Genomic DNA, 20,488 nt, shown 5'->3' with positions numbered 1-20,488 from the left:
CTATATTCAGTGAACGTATAATCATCTTTTGGAACTGTTCTGCTCTAATTTCTCTCTCCTATTAGATATGAATGTTTAGCATAGTTTGTTCTTAGCTTTATTTGTGCATTTTTCCCTATGCTCATTTTCACACATGGTCTCATCTTTCCAATCTCTTAAATCACTTTGGATTATTGCTCTATCTGTTCATGTTTGCATAATGTATTATATAATTTAATCTGTGAAATTTCAGATGATAACAAATTTATTCAGTTAGCAGCTGCAACATGGATTGAGGCTTTCTGAGAGACTGAAAGTAGGAAGAAATTCTGTGGTCTCTTTACCATTAGGAATCAGCACTGTTTCTCTAAGAGAAGATGCGTAATGGTTCACATGATCTGAATCCAGCCAAGTGTGATCTAGCTCAGTTCAGGTAAGATATTATTGTAAAGCACGTATCTCCATGAAATATATTTTTAAATCATTACTTCTGAAGTCAATAATTTGCCTCCGGAATTGAGCAGGCTTTCTCTTTCAGTTGAAGGTCCAGAACTTGCTCATGATCTCATAGCAGTTCAGACATATTATCATTTTCCAAGGGTTTAAGTCCGCCACGTCAGCTAGCAACCTGCTCATGTGCTGCAGGAATTGCAGCATCATCTAGACAATAAAACAAACAAGCAAACAAACAAAAAAAACAAGTGTGATGAGACAGAAAATGAAACAAAACCAAAGATGTCAGTGCTTTCCCAGCATTTCAGAAGACTTAATACCTTATGAAAAGGTAAACATACATCTGGTTGATAAGTGGACATCCTCTGCCCATCTTGTCTGTTTGCATTTTTTTTCTACCTTTAACATTCTTTTGCTGTTTACTAATGATCTCTCTTTGGGCATGAAAGATTCATGATGGGGAAGAAACCTAAAATGTCAAGACTGGTCTATCCTGCACAGCTATGTGGTCTCCCTTCATAACACAGAAGGAGAATTGGCTCATAAGCCTCAGAAGATCCTTTCCAAGAGACAGGAAGGATGAAGAGAATCAAGAGAAAAAACTGATTGTAAAGGAAATCTTCTGGGGGAAGGAACAGGAAAATGCATGAAGCCTAAAAGATAGAAATTAAGTGATGAAAGGAAACACCAGGTAGAAAACTTCCATCAGCACTGCTGCGGTCCTAAGAAAGAAGTTGAGCAGACTGCATTTGAGGAAGTAGTCTATCCCTACAAACAGAGTGTGACAAACTTGTTCCTCGTCATCTGGCGATAGAGCAACCCTTCTGTAACCTGAGCAGTCTAGGTTTTGAAGAGAAACTCATGAATGTATAAAAGTTAAGTAATAATCAGAAATGTAAGGCAAAAGAAGTGCAGTAATCTTGTATGCTTAGTATGCTTAGAATTAACACACGTCCTTCCCTCCACGAATGCTCTCAGTCAAGGCACTGTGCATGCAGCTGAAGGGCAGGAAGGGACAGGAGGCAAAGAGAAGAACAAGGGGATTGCAGGGAGGGGATGTGCCACAGTAGCAGCTGCAGCCCAGGTTCAAAGCCTGTTAAAACCAAAGATGCCAAATCAGCACGCTGGGCAGGCTATGCTGCCGGCCCAACATGCTGTGACTTTGTGGCCATTGAGATGGTATTTTACCAGAGAACTGCAATGGACTTGAGCTGAGAAAAGCTCCTAGGGAGATTAATAAAGGTGCAAAAGCTAAGAGGTTCCCGCAGTTTTGGGAAAGCCATGTGTTTGACACGTTGTGGAGCCGCACACAGCACGCCACTCCAAGATGGACAGGCACGTGTCCTTCCCGCGGGGATCAGAGGAGGACGGGCAGCGTCTGGCCGGGACAGCCAGCTCTGCCACAGCTTCCCCACTGGGGGCCCTGCTGCGCTGGGCACAGTCTCTCCTTGTAAGGAGCGCGGCTGCACTCGGCAGCTATAAAACCCCGCACACCTCGAGAACCGCATTCACCACCGCAACACAAGCCTTCGCACCAAGGTCCGCGATTGGCTCCTGCTCCTGTCCATCATCGCTTGGGGGCGGCCCGCGGTCACGGCCGCACGAGCCGTTCGTCATCGCCGAGCGACGCAGGGCACGTCGCTGGCGGCTGCGGCCCAGGCTGCTGTCATGGCGGCGGCGCCCGGCCTGCAGGAGCTCGGCGAGCGCTCTCCGGAGGCAGGAGCCGAGCTGGCGGCCTCGGAGGTGGCGAGTAGCGCTCTGCGCTCCCTCGCCGGGTTGGCGGGGAAGGTGAGTGCGGGGCGGGCGGAGGGGAGGCCCGGGGCGGCTGTGGGCCCGCTCCCGCCGTGCTCGCCCCTTTGGGCGGGCATCTCTGCTTCTCCCTGTCGGCGGTACTCTTCGGGGATGGGCTTAAAGTATGGGGAGGAAAGGAGCCCCCAGTAAGTACGGGAGGCCGTCACGCCTGCAGGTGATAACGGGAACGGTGGGGTTATGTGCGCGGCGCTTAGAAGTGGCGTTGCTCTGTGGTACTTTAGGCTGAAACACCTGTTTGGGAATTTAGCAGCGAAGAATAATGTGGCAGATAGCGAGGCTGTGGTGGGAGGCCCTTATCAAGAGGAGCTTTCAGTAACAACTTAATCATTGCCATAAATAATTTACAAGTTACCTCGTCTTCCTTTGTGGAAGCATAGATGTTGTTCTGTGGAGGCAATAGAAGTGCAGTTGTGCTTCTGCAGTTAGGCAGCAGTTTATGGTCTGGGGTCAGATGGTGAACTGATGTCCTGGGGAGGTAATACAGTTGATCTTAGAGTTGCTGCATGCCCTCAGGTGGGTTGCAGTAGTTATGGAGCAGAATAAAGGTCTTTGGAAGCATTGGTGTTTGGAGTGTGTTCTTTCTGTGACAACTCAAAGCTGTTCCACTGTGTGCTGAACCATGGGTGGGTTGGGGTTTGGTTGCCCCATCTTAGCTGATGAGACTCTTCTAATTGCTCAGCCAAGGTCATTTCCAGCTGTCAAGTTACATTCTTACCTGCCAGCACTTCTGGAAGACTGGTGGTGTTTTAGCAGCTTATCCACTTCAGATATCTGTCTTGCACTTTAGACTGATGATTCTGGTCCCCTTCTCCCTTGTACTGAGATGGTTTAATATTTGCCAGGTCTTCATCTATCACAATTTGTGATCTGTCATAGCAACTTAAGCTACATTTATGCTACCAAGTTGCACTGGAAACAGGAAAAAAAAAATTATATATATTTACTGGAACAATGACTTGCAGCACAGTGATTAGGAGAACATCTGGAGATAACAACTCGTGAAACCAATATGGCATATCTTGGAACGTTCTTTAAGTCTCAAGGGATAATTTGCATAGTTCATAAAAATAATTTCAAAGAGCTGGAATAACTTTTGTTTCTGCAAGTTGCTGTTGAATAGACTCAAGACCTCTAAATCCATGAAGGTTTTGAAGTTATCGAATTACAGAATTTATAACCCTTCTTTTTACAATTCTTACAGGATGTAAAATAGAAAAATAAGTGTGCAGTGTTTGAAACACGTTTGGTTGCAGAAGGAGTTTGTCCTTTACATAACAGTGTGCATGAGTTTATCCCTTGCCTCTAGATTCTAAGTCACAAGGTATTGCTTTTGCACATTGCACCATACCACCGTATGATACAAATGTGCACGTCAACTGATTCATTTTAGAAAAGGTGGGTTAGTAGGCCATTACAGTAGGACATGTATTTTATCTCCTATGGTAGTGTACCTCTGTACCTGTTTATCCTGTCAGTGCTCTGTAGTGTAGCATATATTACTCTCAGAACTTTGGGAAGAAATACTTGCTTCATGTAGTGCCCTTTAAATGATTACACTGGCACAGACATTTTACTTGTAAGGTGAAGTTTTATTCTACTAAATTCTTAATATGTTCTCATGTTTCTGAGGTTTTATAACAACTATTTACTAAAACATTATTTTCCTTGCCTCTTATGTAGATTAAGTGCTAACTAAGAATAATAATATTTGTGAAAATTTACCTAAAATACATTACATATCTAACTAGATAAAAACCATGATTCAGTTACTATTTTGTAGTGCATTGGAAAACCCTGCAAATCTATTTGCTGTTCCCCTAGGTGTTTATTTTTTTTTGTCTCTAAGGATCAGTAATCTTCCATCTCTTTTACTATGTAACTGATCTGTAATCTAACACTGGATTTCACAAGGCTGCTCTTTGACTAAAGAATGAGGGTTCAGGCTTGTCCTTCTTTACGTGTGATGTTATAGTATCGCTTGGTTCCAAAACTGATGGAGAGCAACCTCGCGTTCCATTGCTTTGCCTTCAGTATAATGAAAGCTTGATTTTATTTCTTGATTTTTACTTCTGTTTCATAATATGCAGTGCTATGGAACAAGTACATATGTATTTTGTTTTCATAATATTTGATGCTACTGGAAGACAATGACTTTTTAGACTATGTGTTCAAGGTCAATCTTAACATTGATGTGGTACTTTTTTTTTTTTAGTTTTTTTTTTTTTTATATGATAGGAATGAGATGTAGGTGTACAAATTTGCTCATGACTTAGGATTCTGCATCCAAAACAGAGCACCTGTGGGTCCTGTTCATTTTAAACCTTTATTTTATTTGTATTTATAATTTGGGAGATTGCTTGGGGATGTTTGGTTGGAAAACAACCTAGTTGGCTTGTGAAAATGAAAGTTTTTGTCCCTTCAAGATCTTCTCAGAAAAGCTTTAGTATAACAAATATCACAAAGAGCTATGTGGAAGTACATAATTAATTACTGATTATTAACAGTCAGTTTTGTATTAAAATGTTAAAATGAATTTTTATTTCACAGAAGCTACATCATTCCTATAAATGTAACTTCAGGTTCCCTGTGTCTGTTTCTCTTCATTGTTTTGGGAGTTAAGTGCTGCCATTTCTCAGCAAAGACAATAGGATATGGCAATTGCTATTTGTTTTGAATGCTCATGAAGGGAAATAGGGATTTCGAAGTGGGTTTGACAGTGATGCTGTATGGTTCAGAGTTTGTTTAACTGGAAGATTTTGTAAAGACTTAACAGCATTGTTTTTGATATTAAGTCTGCTTTGAATTAACAAGTACAGATGGCATAGTATCAAGACTCTGGTCATACAGCCTTGCACATTTAATTCACACACATGTATGTACAGGAGAATGCCATTCTGGGTGGGTGCTTCTTCCTGCTACTAGTTCTATTATCTATTAAAAAAAAATATTTGTGTGATTAGCATGAGCAATATGCTCAAGTACAGTGGTTAATTGAATAGAGAATTTACCAAAGTTAAAGTTCAAATTAATACAGTAAAAGTGTGTTTAGATATGTTCAAAATTTAGAAAATTCTAACTATTCTGCTATCTTACTTTGAAAGTAATAGCTATTTGAATTATAGAGTAGGTTTGACATTAATTATATCCCCCCATAAAGGTAGGGTCTGCATGAGATTGAGTATAATTGTCCTGTAGGTTTCCTGTATGCTTTTCTGACATTAATACAGCGTAATGTACTGTTTTTTTGCGGTGTTTGTTTTTCCCTGTGGAAGCTTAACCTTGGAGATGATGTTGTGAAAGTTGTAATCGACTGGAGCAAGCTTCAGAGCACATCAACACTTCAGCCAACATTGCTCTTTAGTGCACTTCAGCAGCATGTTTTATGTTTGCAGGTAAATGTTTCATTGGACACCTTCAACTTGACTAAAGTGCTCAACAACTGAATGTAGCCACACTACCGAAACTGAAAAATTGTAGTTGTTTGATCTTACTCCTATGCTCAACTAAAATGGGTTCATGAGTATTATACAGTTGAAATCCTGGTATGCTTCATAGGTACCTGCACTTACAGATTTTTCGTTTTAATGGTGGGAATAGCCACTGTAGGTGAGCAGGCTGCATAAATGCAGCCTCATTGATTTCTAGACCTGCATTGTAAATGTGGTACATTTCCATCTATGGTGGGTTATAATTAAGCAATAAGACACGGCAGGTGTGTGTCATGCTATGATAATGATTCCATGCGTTGGGTGAGTTTTGAGGCTCATGGAGTGCTTTCAGTGGTTCAAGAAGTGGCATTATCCCAGCATGACACATCCTGGAGTGTCTTACTGCAATTAAATATATTTTCAGTGTAGGTTTTTTGTTTTTTTTTTAAAGAGTAATTTCTTTGACATTAACGTCTCATCCTGCCAAGTAGCCAGTCACTATTACTGTCATTTCTTCTAGCTATGTGAAACTTTCCAACCCTGTCAAAAGTAGCTATAATTTAGTGCCATGGTGGTATCAGCTGGTATCTGAATAGAGTTTTGACATTGATAACTGATATGTAGAAGATGGGAATTTGAATATCCATTTTCCCTTCAGCTAGTCAACAAATTATTTCAAGAGTGCAGTTCTGAGACACTGAAAAATAAATAAAATTTCTGTATTTGCTTGTCTGCAGGTATAGGAAAATCCCTTTGTGTTTCTCAGATAAGCAAAATCTTTTTCGGAATAAACACAAAGAGAAAACAAGCCAGATACAAGCAAGTAAAAATGACTTGTGGTGTTCCTTCAGTTCAATGGAGGAATTTCACGAAAAGGCTTGCAAAAATCAGGTGGTATTTAAAAGAAATAAATCTGAATTTCTGGAGGGAAAACAGAGAAGGAAATTTACCAGATGAAACTGGTAAAAACAAAAATGAGGATGTGTGACTTATATATATAGATGTATGTACACCAAGGTTTTGTTTTTACAGCTTGTGGAAGAGTTACTGCAGTAGAATAATAAGCTTTTATTTTGCTGCTACAAATGTTAGTGCACATTCTGTCATTTAATTTCATGACCTAAGTAGATAATCAGCCATGTCAAGAAAAGCATGTGTTCTGGATAATACCTATATATTCCATATCTGTGTTCTCTCATTCACTTGGGCAACTGCAGTATCAAGTGGAGAATGTAGTGCTCTGGTGATAAAGTGAAGGCTTTACGGTGTAAAAGCACTGGCTTTCGTGTTACGAAGGAAGGGTACTGAGCCTTACAGTTCTGAGTAGGCATTTGAATGACATGGTAGTTAAGTGGCACTGATGCCAATGATCGAAGCTTTTTATTTAGCTACTAACACATGAGTAGCAGGTAGATTTTTCTCAGAAATTTGGGAGTTTTCCTGTACAAATATCTGAAAGACACAGGTCAAAAAGACCAAAGTCATAGTATGCGCAGTGTTTGGAATGACAGATTTTTATTTTCTTTTAAATCACCATCCTCTGTCAGAAGCAAATATTGCATTTCCTAAAATTATTTCAGTCAGTCTTTACTAAAAGTTCTAAAAAACTTGGCCTTTTTTGTTCGTTTTTCCCCACCCCCCCCTTTTAACCCTAATGTACTGTTTTCTTTGTTCAGCCTCTTTTAGAAAAACTCCAGCCATTGATTAAAGAGGAGAGTGTAGGTCATGCTGAACCTGCAGGTAAAACAGAAGACCAAAGTTGTGAAACAAGTTTAAATGTTTATGATAATAACTCTCAGACTGAAGAGAAGTATGCAAGTTATGACTTGGGAGATCTGAAGGATGCGCATTCTAATTTTGATCCAGAGGTGGTCCAAATAAAAGCTGGAAAAGCAGAAGTAAGTGATTTCCCTAAATTGGAAAAAAGAAAGGTCTTTTTCTAAATTTTAAATTTAAAGAATGAAATAGACATATCCCATCATGTTTGTTACCTACAGATTGACAGGCGGATATCAGCCTTCATCAAGAGGAAACAAGCTGAGATCAATGAAAATAATGTCAGGGAATTTTGCAATGTTATTGATTGTAATCAAGGTAACTGGCTAGCCAGACTTTAATCTTCATAGCAATTTAAGTTGGTTGTTTTTTTTTTCTTTTTAATTAAAAAAAAAAAAAAAGTAATTTTCAAAGGCACTATTTTATATGTAAAATGCAGCTTTATTTTAGGAGTAACTTTGAAAAAAAAAAAAAAGTTAAGAATATGCACATGCTCTGCAGATGTTGCCAGACAGATTAAGGCGGGGGGAAAAAAAAAAAAAAGGAAATGCTTAATGGGTTCTGTAGGAAAGCTTACAGCTCTTACTGTGACCAGCTTACTTCTGTAGCTGTTCCTAGTGTTTTAGCTAGATATTCCTTCCAAAGCTAACAGAATTGCAAATCATATATCTTGAGAATTGCGTATTTCGAATTGAAGTTAATTCTAGCTGAATTACAAAGAAATATATCTGTAATCAATTGTAATTATGAACTACTTAGAATAGCTATTTTATTTCAACATAACTGACACTATTGCTATTTTTAATATACCACCTGGCACAACTGACTTTCTGTAACCAGTCTTAAATCCATCTGGTAGACTTTGCACGATTAGTGCCTGTGTAACCAGCAAAGACACTTTTATATACATAAGTAAGAAAGAGACATAGATTCTTCTATGTAACTATGAACCCCCACGTGCATTGTCTCTGTGAAGTACTTCATACTGTTAGAGATCAAAGCTTATTTTTCTGTAAGTTTCACAGAGAATCTCTGTAGAATACACTAGCTGGTAAAATACTGCTTCATAAAACTTAATTAAGTTACTGTCATTTCTTCAGTAACTTAAAGTCTTTCTTTTATATGCTCAGCCATAATAAAATACTTGTGGAGCTTTGGTGTATTTATATTTAAATAGAAATATTAGAGTAAACTCAGATGGCTTGTACCGACAGGTTTTACGTCTAAGCAAATTAAAGCAGCCACAGGCATCAGAGTAAATGCAGGAAGGTGAGAAAAGAATGCTGATCAATAAACCAGCCCAGGTTAAAAATAGGAAGAAAACAGTTTTAAGAAAGGAAATAGAAGTAAAACAGCACTGGTGTGCAAGGAAGAAACTTCTGTACAGGAAGAAATAAATGACAGAACAACACAATGAAAAATAAAAATTAAAAAAAGAAATAGATTAGAAGAAATTTTGATCCTGATCCAATAACCCTGTGTATGTGTGTGCCTGTATTTATGGAGGTGACTTAACCAGGTAAAACTGATAGGTCCATGCAAGTGTGTGAAATTAGGTATGAGCATGTTTTCATAGGATGAATGATTTCTGATGCTTTTGTTGTTTGAAAAATTTTAATTAGATTAGATTGGCTTAAAAACGGATGATGGTTAGAATATTTTAAATTGTAAATACATAATTAGGGCCTCACTCTTCTTTTTTTTTATTGTTTTTTTTTTCTTGTTATTATTACGATTTATTTAGAAAATAGCTGTGCCAGAACAGATGCTATTTTCACACCCTATCCTGGATTTAAAAGCCATATAAAGGGTAAGCAACTCTTTTAATATCCATTTATTAAGAAAGTTAAGATAAAGGAGTACTCATAAATTGTGGCTTTGACTCTTATTACAGAGTTCTTATAAGTGGAAACTTAACAAATTGATTTATGACTCTAAAAAATACTTTAAATCTTCCCTTACCTCTTCAAGTTTTTTTTTTTTTTTTTTAATCCCATAACTTCGTCAGTAGGCTATTGGTTATGCCCTGAATACCAAATCCTTCGGTGAGTAGCCTGTTGTTAATGCCTGAAAGCAAACATGAAAAACGTAAAGCAGGACAGAGAAGCTGAGCAATTCTTAGCTTTTCTGCTAAGGTAAGGCCATCAGTCCAGGTTAAGGAATTGATTAATTTAAAATAGAAGATAATTTTATTTAATCTCAGTATAGTTACATCAAATTAGAAAATAATCCAGAGGCACAGTGGAAGTTCTAAGTTCTATGTCTAAGACAGACATAGGAATTTGAGGAACAAAGTTACCACTGCACTATTTTTTGCAAAGGACTGAATGGTGTAGGGTTATTGTACAGCAGATATCATGTATGAAAGGTTGCTTGTACACAGGTTACTCTGTGATTAAAACGGTCAAAATCCAAGAATGGAAATAACCTTTTGTTCCATTTCTTAAGAAACTGCTCTGAAGCACAATGCTGGTTATAAGCATTAAGAGGTCTTGTGAGTTGAGATAGAGGGAGAAGTAAATTTGAGTCAAGAATAATATTTGACTACAAACCTTCTTCAGCAGTCACTTTTTAATATGCCAGCACAAATTTTTAACTTTAATTGTAGCTTTGTGTGGGGAAGAAAAGGTTACACTTCAAGTAACTGAAACCTGAACAGTATCTGAAAGTTTAATGACACAGAGAAAGGAACTGGGAAGCAAGAATGTAACTTGGCCATTCCAACTTACAGTATGAGGTGTCAGTGTGCTGCAGTGTTTGTAGTCTCCAGTGTAGTCTTTAACTCTGCAGTACCCTGCAGTAATCCTATTTGAAAGGACTTGAGAAATTACCCCAATTAAAGAGAAGTGACCAAAGTCTTTCGATGAAGATGCTGTTCAATGAGGGCAAAAGATGAACCAGGTGAAACAAGGCTGCTACCTGAATAACAAAAATTGGGGAGAACTTCCTGAGATTTATAGTCGTTCTTGTAATTGTGTCTTTCCTCAACTGTATGTATTTATGGTTCTTCCTGTAATATTAGGTCTCCCTCTTCTTTGCATTCACAACAGTTCACACATGCAGCTCCTGACAGATATCTATTTTTCTTTATCTGCAGCTGATGATGTGAATGTGATTATTTTTTCTTCCTTTGCAAATGTAGAGTCCTAGGTTTTTATTTACTTTGGTTACTGATATATTCAAAAATAAGGACTTGCACTGAATTTTTGATCTTGGTGTTTGTGAAACCCTTCAAATACAAGATTAGTGAAATAGATTCAGCACACAGCTTTTCAGGTTTTAGTAACGTTAATTATGTAATGATTTTTTTGTTTTAATTACACTTATTGATATGTTTAATGTGCATGTGTATTAAATTTCTGTCTCTTTCCTTAGTTTCTAGGGTAGTAAATACATACGGGCCTCAGACTAGATCTGAAGGAACACATGGGTCCAACCATAAAGCTGGTGTACCTGTTCATGATTGTGGAAACCAAGCTGTTGAGGAGAGATTGCAGAACATTGAGGCGCACTTACGGTTACAAACAGGTTTGTACCATGCTGAAGTTTTGAAGTAGATGTGTCAGTTTTTGCTACAGTTATCATTCCTGTAGTAAAATTGGGTAAGTCAGTAAGTTCTGTGATAGTAAAAACAGTAGGCTACATATATTAAAGAGTTCTGTCACCCAAATACTGTAGTCCTAATATTTTGAACTATATGCCCAAAATGAAATCTAGATTTGTACCCAAATTAGGATGCTGAGTTGATAAATACACATGTCCTGGTCAGGTCTAGGTTGTCATTCTAATTGGAATACCAAGTAGTCGTGATAAACTGTGATTTTATAGAATACTATGTAGCATACATTATGTGCATTGTAAGGGTGATTTTTTTGCTCACTTCCAGTCTTATGTGGGGAAGCAAGCCCAAGCTGCTGTAGTACAGCTGCCAACAACAAGTGGCGGGTTGATGGGGTTTGTTTGTTTGCTTTTAATGGTCTGTTATTCCATTCACCACACACATTTCCCACCCGTTTCTCCCATTCGTGACCAGGTAAATGCTGTTCTTCGTCAAGCACAACTTATGCCTGTCCTCCAGTCTTGATACTTTGTAGGTAGGCTCCCTTAAAGACAGTCTTGCATAGCAGTGCTGAATTTGTGTATTGTTTGCCATCCCTCTTGCTGTCAATTTTTAAGTGGTAACATTTGGTGTTTGACTGTATTTTAAGAGTGATTATGTTTTGTTCCAGGGACTTTTTCAGACATATACTCAACTTCGTATGAAGTTGTTTATTGCCTTCACAGATTGTAGTGGCTTATCAACCGTATTTTTGTGATTTATATTAATTGCCCTTCCCTTTCATTTTCCCACCAGCTTGTTAACTTTCAGGTGCTGGTTGCTAGCTGGACTCAAAGAATGAAAAACTTGCCACTTTTAATTTAAAATGTCATTTAAGTGCTATTTTTGGTGTTTCTCTGTTTGTACTGGTGTACTTAGGTGGTCCTGTACCAAGAGACATTTATCAGAGAATTAAAAAGCTTGAAGATAAAATTCTTGAGCTGGAAGGACTGTCTCCTGAATACTTTCAATCTGTAGTAAGAATTTTTTCTCAACTTATGGATACTTAAGTAATTGTTGTTTGATGTACAAAAATGAAATAAGTTAGAGTGCATCTGGGAGGAAAGAAGGCGATGGTGTGGCAAGATTAGTATTGTGGACTAATTGCCTTTTTTTTTTCTCCCAGAGGTTTGCATAAATACTTGCATGGATACAGGAAAATCTTAAAAATATTGGGAGTCTCAAGAGCTGGATATTGATCTTTGTTTTTACTGAAGGAAGCTCCAGTTAAATTGCTGGTGAACATGTTGGCTGCCAAGCACAGAGAAGCTTTGACAGCTTCTGACTGCTCTCCAGTAATATTTTTCATGATCTAAAGTACACTTAATATAAAAAGATTTCTTTAATCCTTGGAATGGCAGCTAGTGTTCTTTCTGTACTTTTAAGACACTTGTCAACATTGTTATAAACTCTGTAGATTTCAGAATTACCTGCAGTAACAGCCTCCGTCAGTGTAACATTAAGTCTGTTTTGGTTATGTCTTTTCTTTAGAGCTGTTCTGGCAAGAGGAGAAAGGTTCAACCTCCTCATGTAAGTGTTATGAATTTTTACTTACTTTCAGTTTAGAATGTTTTGAGAAGGTAGAACTTCTGCTTGCTTCTCTAAGTAAATATCTGACTTCTCAAAAATAGTTGTATCAGTATCGGGTAGTTTGCTGCCAAAGAAAGGGAAGAAAGAAAAGAGAAAGTTTAATAGTATGTCACAATGAAATGAGTCTTCTGTAAGTTTGTACCAGGTTGGGTGTATTAGTGTTTTCACTGCTTAAAAACTATGATAAATTAACTCTGTGATAGATACGAACTAGGCTGGAAATAACAAGCAGTTTGCAAATTCTGTTCAGCTTCAGCTTCTTTGTAACATCTTCTGATTTGTTTTTTTTAAATTACTTTATTAGTTTATGAAGAGATGATAAAAGTGGAAATGGTTGACTGAGCAAGAGTTCTGTAGAAAAACCTGACATTATAGAGGATATAAGCTTAAGTCACTGAGAATTGCTGTTCTTGCAACACTGTCACATCAGATATTAGATTAATACATGATCAAATTTCCCCTTAATTTAAGGGAGACCAGAGCTGGCACACAGCCTGCCATTCATCATCAGACTCGAAGACAGGTGACTGAGAGAGCACTTAGAAAGGGAGGTGGGCCATGTAAGCCTTGAGGAACTAAGCTTATTCTCTCTCACACACACACACGCTTTAGCGTGTGTAGTGGAACTGCTAGATAATGGTTTAAACTGGTGAAAGAGCATGGCTAGCCTAGGAATCACAGGCAAATTATTTGCACTTTTGCTTCCTATGTGACCAGAAGGGGTGGGCCCAGGATGGAGCCACCCTGGGCTCCTACAAGGGCCAGCCCCAAAGGGAGAGCTTCTCTTGGACCTAGGGCTGCTTCCCAAGGAGTACGGAGTAGTCAGAGAGCCTCTTCACCAGTTTGGATGAGTTAACTCTTCTTTCTGTGCATGTTTATTGGAGTACTTGCATAGACTCTGCCTAGTATTGCCAAGAATCTGTCAGAAGCAATTTTGCTTCTTTGTGAGCAAAACAGTGTGAAAAACCTTTATAAAATGAGAAATGACTAGTTGTTTTTATTTAAAAAGAGGAGAAAAAAAACCTGTCAGATTATATCAGTACAGAGGAGGTTGATGCTGGACAATAAGATAAAAACCCTTGAGTTGTAAAGCCGAGCTCTGTGAGCCTCAGGGTAGTCTTGTCCATTTTTCCCATCAAAGGATTTTTGTGTTGCTTTCTTTTGTCATCAGAGTAAACAAGCAACTAATGAAAGTAGCATGGATATATTGATACATGATCAATACTTTAAGTTTTTTCTAACTTTACATTCTTCCCTTTCAAGTTTAAATTGTCACAGATGAGTCAGACAATTCTGCAAAACTTCTTTTGTCATGAGGTGCAATATGAAATGATCACCAGTATCTAGTGCTAGGCCAGTCTTTTAGCAATTAAAAGATGTAAATACGGTTTTTATTTTGATCTTCTAGCAGAACTATTCGTTGGCGGAACTTGATGAAAAGATCAATGCTATAAAACAAGCACTACTGAGGAAAACAAAGGAAAGCAAGTCCAGGGAGGCTGAGCAACTTCTTGGATAATTAAGAAGTCTTCAGAATCTCATCGTGTTTCATACTTAGCCAAGCCATAGACCAAGTGGCGTTCATCAAAAATGACTTCAGCAGTGAAAATAAAGCATGTGTGTATAAGCTCCTTTTGGATATTTTTGAAAGCTTGCTTTCCGAAGAACTCATTTAAGAAGGATCTTATGAATGAAATAGTTACTTTAAAATGAAGAATGTTTTAGAAATAGCATTCTAATAATTCACTCCCTTCTGTTATAAAGGAGGATCGCAGTATTGTTGTTACGAGTAAGGTCTTGTCTGTCATACGAAAGCCACATCTCATATGTACTTCTTGATAATCAAGTATTCAGAAGGGGCTATCTTTTAATATTTTTCATGTAAGTAAGTAGTTTGCATAGACTTGTGAAATAAAATATGTTCTCATAACTGTCATAGTAGAAAATAAAAAGGATATTACAAAAGTTGCAGCATGCGTAGTTATCTACATATTTTCTGGTTCTCATTGTTTTAATAGCCACTGAAAATTACTTTTTTGCTATATTTCAAACAAGGGTGGTTACAAAAATCCTACGTTTGTAAATAGAGGCAAATACCTATTCTTCACTTCCTGTGTCCTAAAAGAATACAAATTTCATTTCCTAATAACAAATGGGGAAGTGTTCTAAAAAACCATTCAAGGGGAGTTGGGAGGAGGCACCAGCTTCCCTTCCTTCCATAAGCATGCTTATATCAGTGCAAAAGCAAAAAATCAGATCTTTATAATCACATTTCAGCATGTAGGCATTTGTTTTTTAAGCATATTATTTTCTACTTATGTCAGTTCTTTTAGTTTTTTTTTTCTCCTGTCTTTATTCTACTTCAGAAGAGAAATGACTGATACAGATGGCATCTTCATAGGGGAAATATACTGTTAACTGCTCAACTTACACTGGTTCTATTACTGATGTCCCTTGATCAGTGGCTGTGAGAGGTGTTAAGAGTTATAAGTGACTAGACACACTCTTGTCCTTTGAAGAACAGAAGCCTTTTCTGTAGCAGCATCTGTTATAGCAAGCACACATCATGCTTCTATGTAAAAGAACCAGCAGATGTGGGAAATGAAGATTTGCTTCAGATTTGGTCTTAGCTCTAGGCAAGAGGATACAAAGACTGCTCTGAAAGTAATGCCTCCTGCTTTATTACGCTGACCTACTACAACCAAGTCAGATCTTGGTGATATGGCAGTAGAGGTTGAACCTTCCCACCAATATTCCATTATTTTTTGTTGCCATGTGACAGATGGCAGCAGAGTGGCAATCTGACAAAATGGTGTCTGACTTGGAAGTGCTGATCAAGCAAAGATGTGGAACTGAATTTCTCCTTGTTTAAAAAAATTGCATCCGTTGATGTTCATCAGCACTTGCTGAACACTTACGAATACCAAACAGTAGATATCAGCACAATGATGTGGTGAGTGGTATGTTGCAGCTGTGGAGACAGCAGTGTGAAAGACAAGCCTCAGTCCAGAGAGCCATGCACGGTTGTCACACCATGAAATGAAGAGCATCTCTATTAGCTCACCTGTATAAATTGGCTACTGGTGGTGACTATGTTGAAAAATAGCATATGGTAGCTGAGAATTTACTCTATCAAAGTGTGGTATTGCACCCTTCATCTCTGTTGTGGTTTCCAAGGAAATAATAGGAGGCATTGCTTGCAGAGCAACCCACATAGAGTGATAGTTACCTGTTCAGATCCTTAATGTCAACTCACGAAGAGAGTCCTGTCTGTGCATAGGACCATTGCTCAGATTGTATGCTATATAGCAGTAGAGCGTAAGATACAGGTTACTTTTGTTACACAGTATTGCCACTGCTTTGAGTCCTAGCAGCTCACATCATGAGGGATATTGTGATGAAAAAGCAAATTTTACCACAAGTAGTTAAGTTTAATGTGCTCCCTGCAGTACATATGTACTATATCTGAAGATGCAGAATTTCAGGAAGAGTATAATAGAGATAACTAGGCCTGACACAGTGTACTTCTCATGGTAATACTTTAAATATTGCTGGGATGTAGTAGTTATAAAGGGTGACAGGGAGCATAATTGCAAGGATTATAAAAAGTTAAGTAGTGTCTTTATTCACCTGCAGCATAATTCAACCACTTCAGGCACATATTGCTTATGTCTACTGTATTTCCACTATGCAGTTTTCTCTGGTAAATTAGAATGCGGCCCTAGAGGAAACTAACCTGGGGCAAGATTTATCTATGTTAAATTTTTAGCTGTTTATTTACATTAAAGCAAGTAAGTACATGTGTATTTTATATGTATACATACATAATGGGGAGAAACTTCAATCTTCTTTCTGCTTACAAAAAGACTGCATTAGCAATTTTGAAGTGGCTTTTTTTATAGTGATTTGCCATGCTACTTAAAAGATCCCTTGCCATAGGATTCTCCTCCTCTTTCTCAGGATGGCAGCAACATAGCAGTTAAGAGTTAAAAGCATAATGAAGATGCGTTATAACAAGACAATATATAGAGAAGCAGTAGCAGAAGTACTCTGGATGGTAATTTATTAGCCCTACATACTTTGCCAAATAAATGGTACAGATACACTTAAACTGTTGAGGTATTCATCTGCTTTGTTAGTAGATTTTTTCCCATCCTTTGGCTTTACGTTTTTAACTTCTTGTGCAGCTAATGCCAATGTGCATGTCCTTTAGAAATTCATTAGAAGGATGTTCTCCATTCTCAGTTGCATATTAGAAGTAGTTGAATTTGGAGGGCTTCCAAGCTGTTGGAAGTTTCCCTTTCTCTGCTATGTATATATCAATTTTGTGTGTATCACAGAATGGCCCAGGTTGGAAGGGACCTCAAGGATCATGAATCTCCAACCCCCCTGCCACAGGCAGGGCCACCAACCTCCCCGTTTAATACTAGACCAGGCTGCCTGGGTCCCATCCAATCTGGCCTTGAACACCTCCAGGGACGGGGCATCCACAACCCCTCTGGGCAGCTGTTCCAGCACCTCACCACTCTCTGTAAAGAACTTCCCCCTGACATCCAACCTAAATCTTCCCCCCCCCTCAACTTAAAACCATTTCCCCTTGTCCTGCCGTTTTCTACCTTTTCAAAGAGTTAACTCCCCTCCTGTTTGTAGGCTCCCTTTAGGTACTGAAAGGCTGCAGTGAGGTCACCCTGCAGCCATCTTTTCTCCAGGCTGAACAAGCCCAGCTCCCTCAGCCTGTCTTTGTAGGGGAGACGCTGCTGCCCCCTGATCATCTTTGTAGCTCTCCTGTGGACCCTTTCCAACAGCTCTCTGTCTTTCTTGTACTGGGGCTCCAGACCTGGACACAGCACTCCAGATGGGGCCTCACAAGAGCAGAGTAGAGGGGGCAGTCACCTCCCTGTCCCTGCTGGCACCTCTCTTCTGATGGAGCCCAGATACCATTTGCTTTCCAAGCTGATCATGTTTTGAAGGTGCATACTTTGAAGGGAATGCTTATAAATCTGTCAAACAAGATTTGAAATGATAGCTTAGCTTCCACTAGAAGAAGTCAAGGAAGACTTGCATCCCAGCTGCATTACAGAAAAACTCAATGTCTTCTAACTTTTGGTCACCTGGAAGCTGATCTAGAGCTCATTCCAGCTGTCCCCCTCCCTCCCTCCTCAACACCCCACATATCCTTTGCCACACAATACACCTTAGGGAGGACTTCCAGTTAAAAAAATAAAAGGGCATGAAAATAATAATTCTATAGCACTGTAAAATAGGCATTATTTGAGGACAGTGTCTAAGCATCACTTTTAAGAAAAAAAAAAAAGAGTCTTTGGAATGCTTAACATTTCTGTTTAGCACCTTGCACAAGGGATGTAGCAAAACACTGGATCTTGTGTTACTGTGCAGTTCTGCAATGTGTGCATGATTGGTTTCTTTGCTGCAAAATCCCCTGAGCAGAGAGTGATTCACCTCTAGGAGGCTAATTTCTTAGAGTTAAGTGTAAGATTTTAATAAATAAACCCAAAAGTGAAGTACCCTTTTGAACAGCCCTCATGTCAGCAGGTAATATCAGTAATTTAGGAAACTCAAACCATTCACCATTCCAGTACCGATCACAACAATACATTGGATGGATTTTTGCTTTTTAAAATACATAATCTATCTCTTGTTTTAATTAAAGCTTTAGAGTATTACTGAGTAATTTGAACCCCAGAATACTGAAGATATGTTATTTAAAGGAGAAGCAGCCAAATATATTTGATTGATTACAAATAATTTGCAGCAACAAGAACAAACAAAAACATTTTCCACTGTAACTCCATCCTCTCCTGAATGAGGATATGGAGAGAGAACTTTGAAGACAGAAAAAGTCCCCAGAAAAATTCCCTTACAGGCATTTTTCCCTTCCCTGTTAAAAATAAGCATTTCTCCTCACCCTTCCTGTTAAGACTTTCTTCAGGCTTCTGTAGCTTTGTCATTCTCTGTCCTCTGATTTTAGCTGTGCATGAGCCTATATAATCCTCTCATAATTGTTTGCTATCTCCAGGCATGCCAGAAAGTAGCTGAAAAATCCATATCCAGTCAACCTATCCAGAAATACTATCCATACATTTTCTTTGCTTCCAGCATTGCTTTAGCCCAGACAGCTGATTCTTATGGCTGGGAATAGGATTTGCTGTCCTGATGGAGAATCGGTGCCACCCAAGAGCAGTGAGAGCAACTCAAGTGGTCTCCAAGAGATGACTTCTCTTGTCATTACTTGCTAGGATAACTGGATTTGATTTCTCCTGACTTTAAGGGAGAGCTTAATGGGGGTTAGATGGGAGTATGTGTTGTAGAAAGTCTGATGATGGAAAGAGAAATTAAAAACAAAAAAGAACAAAAAAAAAAAAACAACAATATAAAAAAACAAAAAAAACACATACTTAAACAACTCTCTCTATAGTATCTTCTAATGAAGCTATGCCTTGTCACGGACAAAACACTTAGTAACAAAGAAAAGAATAGGCATTGTTTAAAGCTATTATTTATAAATCATCTAAATTTTTTAAAGGTTAATTAGTGTAATTTACCCATTTTAGTTATTAAAAAGGGTTATACACAAACAATAAATGCAAGAGTTCAATCTATTTTATTTCCACAGTTGATTCATCCACATCTGTTTAGCTTTTTATGATCATCTAATTGATTTGTAGAATTCTGTCCAGTACAGATGGGCTACTGCTCATGACTACTTTCATACCATTTATATTATTGTTGTTCTGATTTTTATTCAAGGCCAAACAGAGGAGAACATGAGTGCAGTGTTCACCTAAACATAACAATGACATAATTTCTATTTGGCTCTGAGACAAGAATAGATTTGCAGAGACAATCCACTATGAATACAAATAAGTTGTTTATACATAAATATAATAAGAGTTCTTACTTAATTATGACCTATTTTACCAGTTCTACACTATGCTCTCTTATTACTAAGTTTTGTAGCAACATCCAGGCTAAATCAATTGTCACGGACTCATTTGACTGAAAACCAGGATTATGCTCCTACTAGTGAGAGAATAAGACCAGTGTCTCTGTAGCCTGTTCTGTACCTGTGGTAAGCCTGCACATAAACCTACTAGGATGCCTCATGTAGCTATACAGGTATACACTATTGTAATGCTGAAATGTGACAATGCGATGGAAAGTACAGCAGAGTGGCACAATCCTAGGCTAAGCAAATGAGAACAAGCCCAAATGCAGCACCCATGAATGCAGAAACAAAGGAAGAAAAACTGCCTACCTTTAGAAGGCCTCTTGTAGACAGGGATCTCTAGTGAGATGTCCTCACCTCCAGCGCCACCCCTTAAATGAGGTCTGGGAAGGGCTGAACCCTGGCTCCACCCCTTCTGGTCTCTCAGGTACATTCGGAGGGAACTCATTGCATGCAGCTGAGCTCCCCTGGGTTGGCCCTGCCTTCCCATCAGGTGCTCAATCACTGTTTCAGGCTGTGACTTAGTATTTCCACTACAGCTATTTTATATACAGTTTATGCGTATAGGTTTTTGCATGCGACTGATGCCCTCCCCTTCCTTTTGAGCTGTCAGAATGATCAGGAGCTGCCTTGGTATTCTGCACTGTACATTCCCCTTTCTTGTGGAAGCACATGACATGAGTAAGGATTCTACGAGCCAAGCCCTGCCCTGCAAAACTAGCTCTTGCTGTGGTTTGCATCTGGGGGTCTTCTGGATGTATAAGGGAGAAGCTTGAATAAGCTGCATTTTAAGTGTCTTTAGACATAAGGGATTGTTTTTAACCATAGACCATGAATTGTCCAACTCATTCAAAGAACGACAAAAGCATCCTTATTCACTCGATA

The 20,488-nt window shown here is 38.5% G+C and overlaps 1 protein-coding gene across 7 annotated transcripts; it reads left to right on the top strand.

Moving 5' to 3' along the window:
- Positions 1–2,022: 2,022 nt before the first annotated feature.
- MBIP (MAP3K12 binding inhibitory protein 1) lies at positions 2,023–14,604 on the top strand. Of its 7 annotated transcripts, none has more exons than XR_014883637.1 (10): positions 2,024–2,220; positions 5,517–5,636; positions 7,349–7,570; positions 7,670–7,766; positions 9,193–9,258; positions 10,824–10,976; positions 11,482–11,542; positions 11,926–12,023; positions 12,538–12,576; positions 14,048–14,162. XR_014883637.1 is itself a non-coding variant. In XM_085225220.1 (9 exons), the coding sequence occupies exons 1-9, from the start codon at positions 2,101–2,103 to the stop codon at positions 14,153–14,155; spliced, it is 1,023 nt and encodes a 340-aa protein (XP_085081346.1). In that variant the 5' UTR covers positions 2,024–2,100; the 3' UTR covers positions 14,156–14,604. The 7 variants fall into 7 exon arrangements, 5 of the variants coding, with proteins under 5 accessions (XP_085081347.1, XP_085081346.1, XP_085081349.1 ...); XR_014883636.1 differs by having other exon boundaries at positions 14,045–14,162; XM_085225220.1 differs by lacking the exon at positions 11,482–11,542 and having other exon boundaries at positions 14,048–14,604.
- Positions 14,605–20,488: the final 5,884 nt, after the last annotated feature.

The sequence above is a fragment of the Meleagris gallopavo genome, chromosome 5, assembly GCF_905368555.1.
Source record: "Meleagris gallopavo chromosome 5, MGAL_WU_HG_1.1, whole genome shotgun sequence".
Lineage (NCBI taxonomy): Eukaryota > Metazoa > Chordata > Aves > Galliformes > Phasianidae > Meleagris > Meleagris gallopavo.
Note: the sequence above shows the minus strand (reverse complement) of the source record. Positions and strands in the feature narration are given on the sequence as shown.

Excerpts from the sequence above, each read along its gene's own strand:
- MBIP (XM_010711698.4), top strand. The coding sequence starts at position 2,101 with ATGGCGGCGGCGCCCGGCCTGCAGGAGCTCGGCGAGCGCTCTCCGGAG. Across the intron at positions 9,259-10,823 it reads ATTTAAAAGCCATATAAAGG|TTTCTAGGGTAGTAAATACA; the intron begins GTAAGCAACTCT and ends CTCTTTCCTTAG. Across the intron at positions 12,577-14,044 it reads GAAAGGTTCAACCTCCTCAT|CAGAACTATTCGTTGGCGGA; the intron begins GTAAGTGTTATG and ends TTGATCTTCTAG.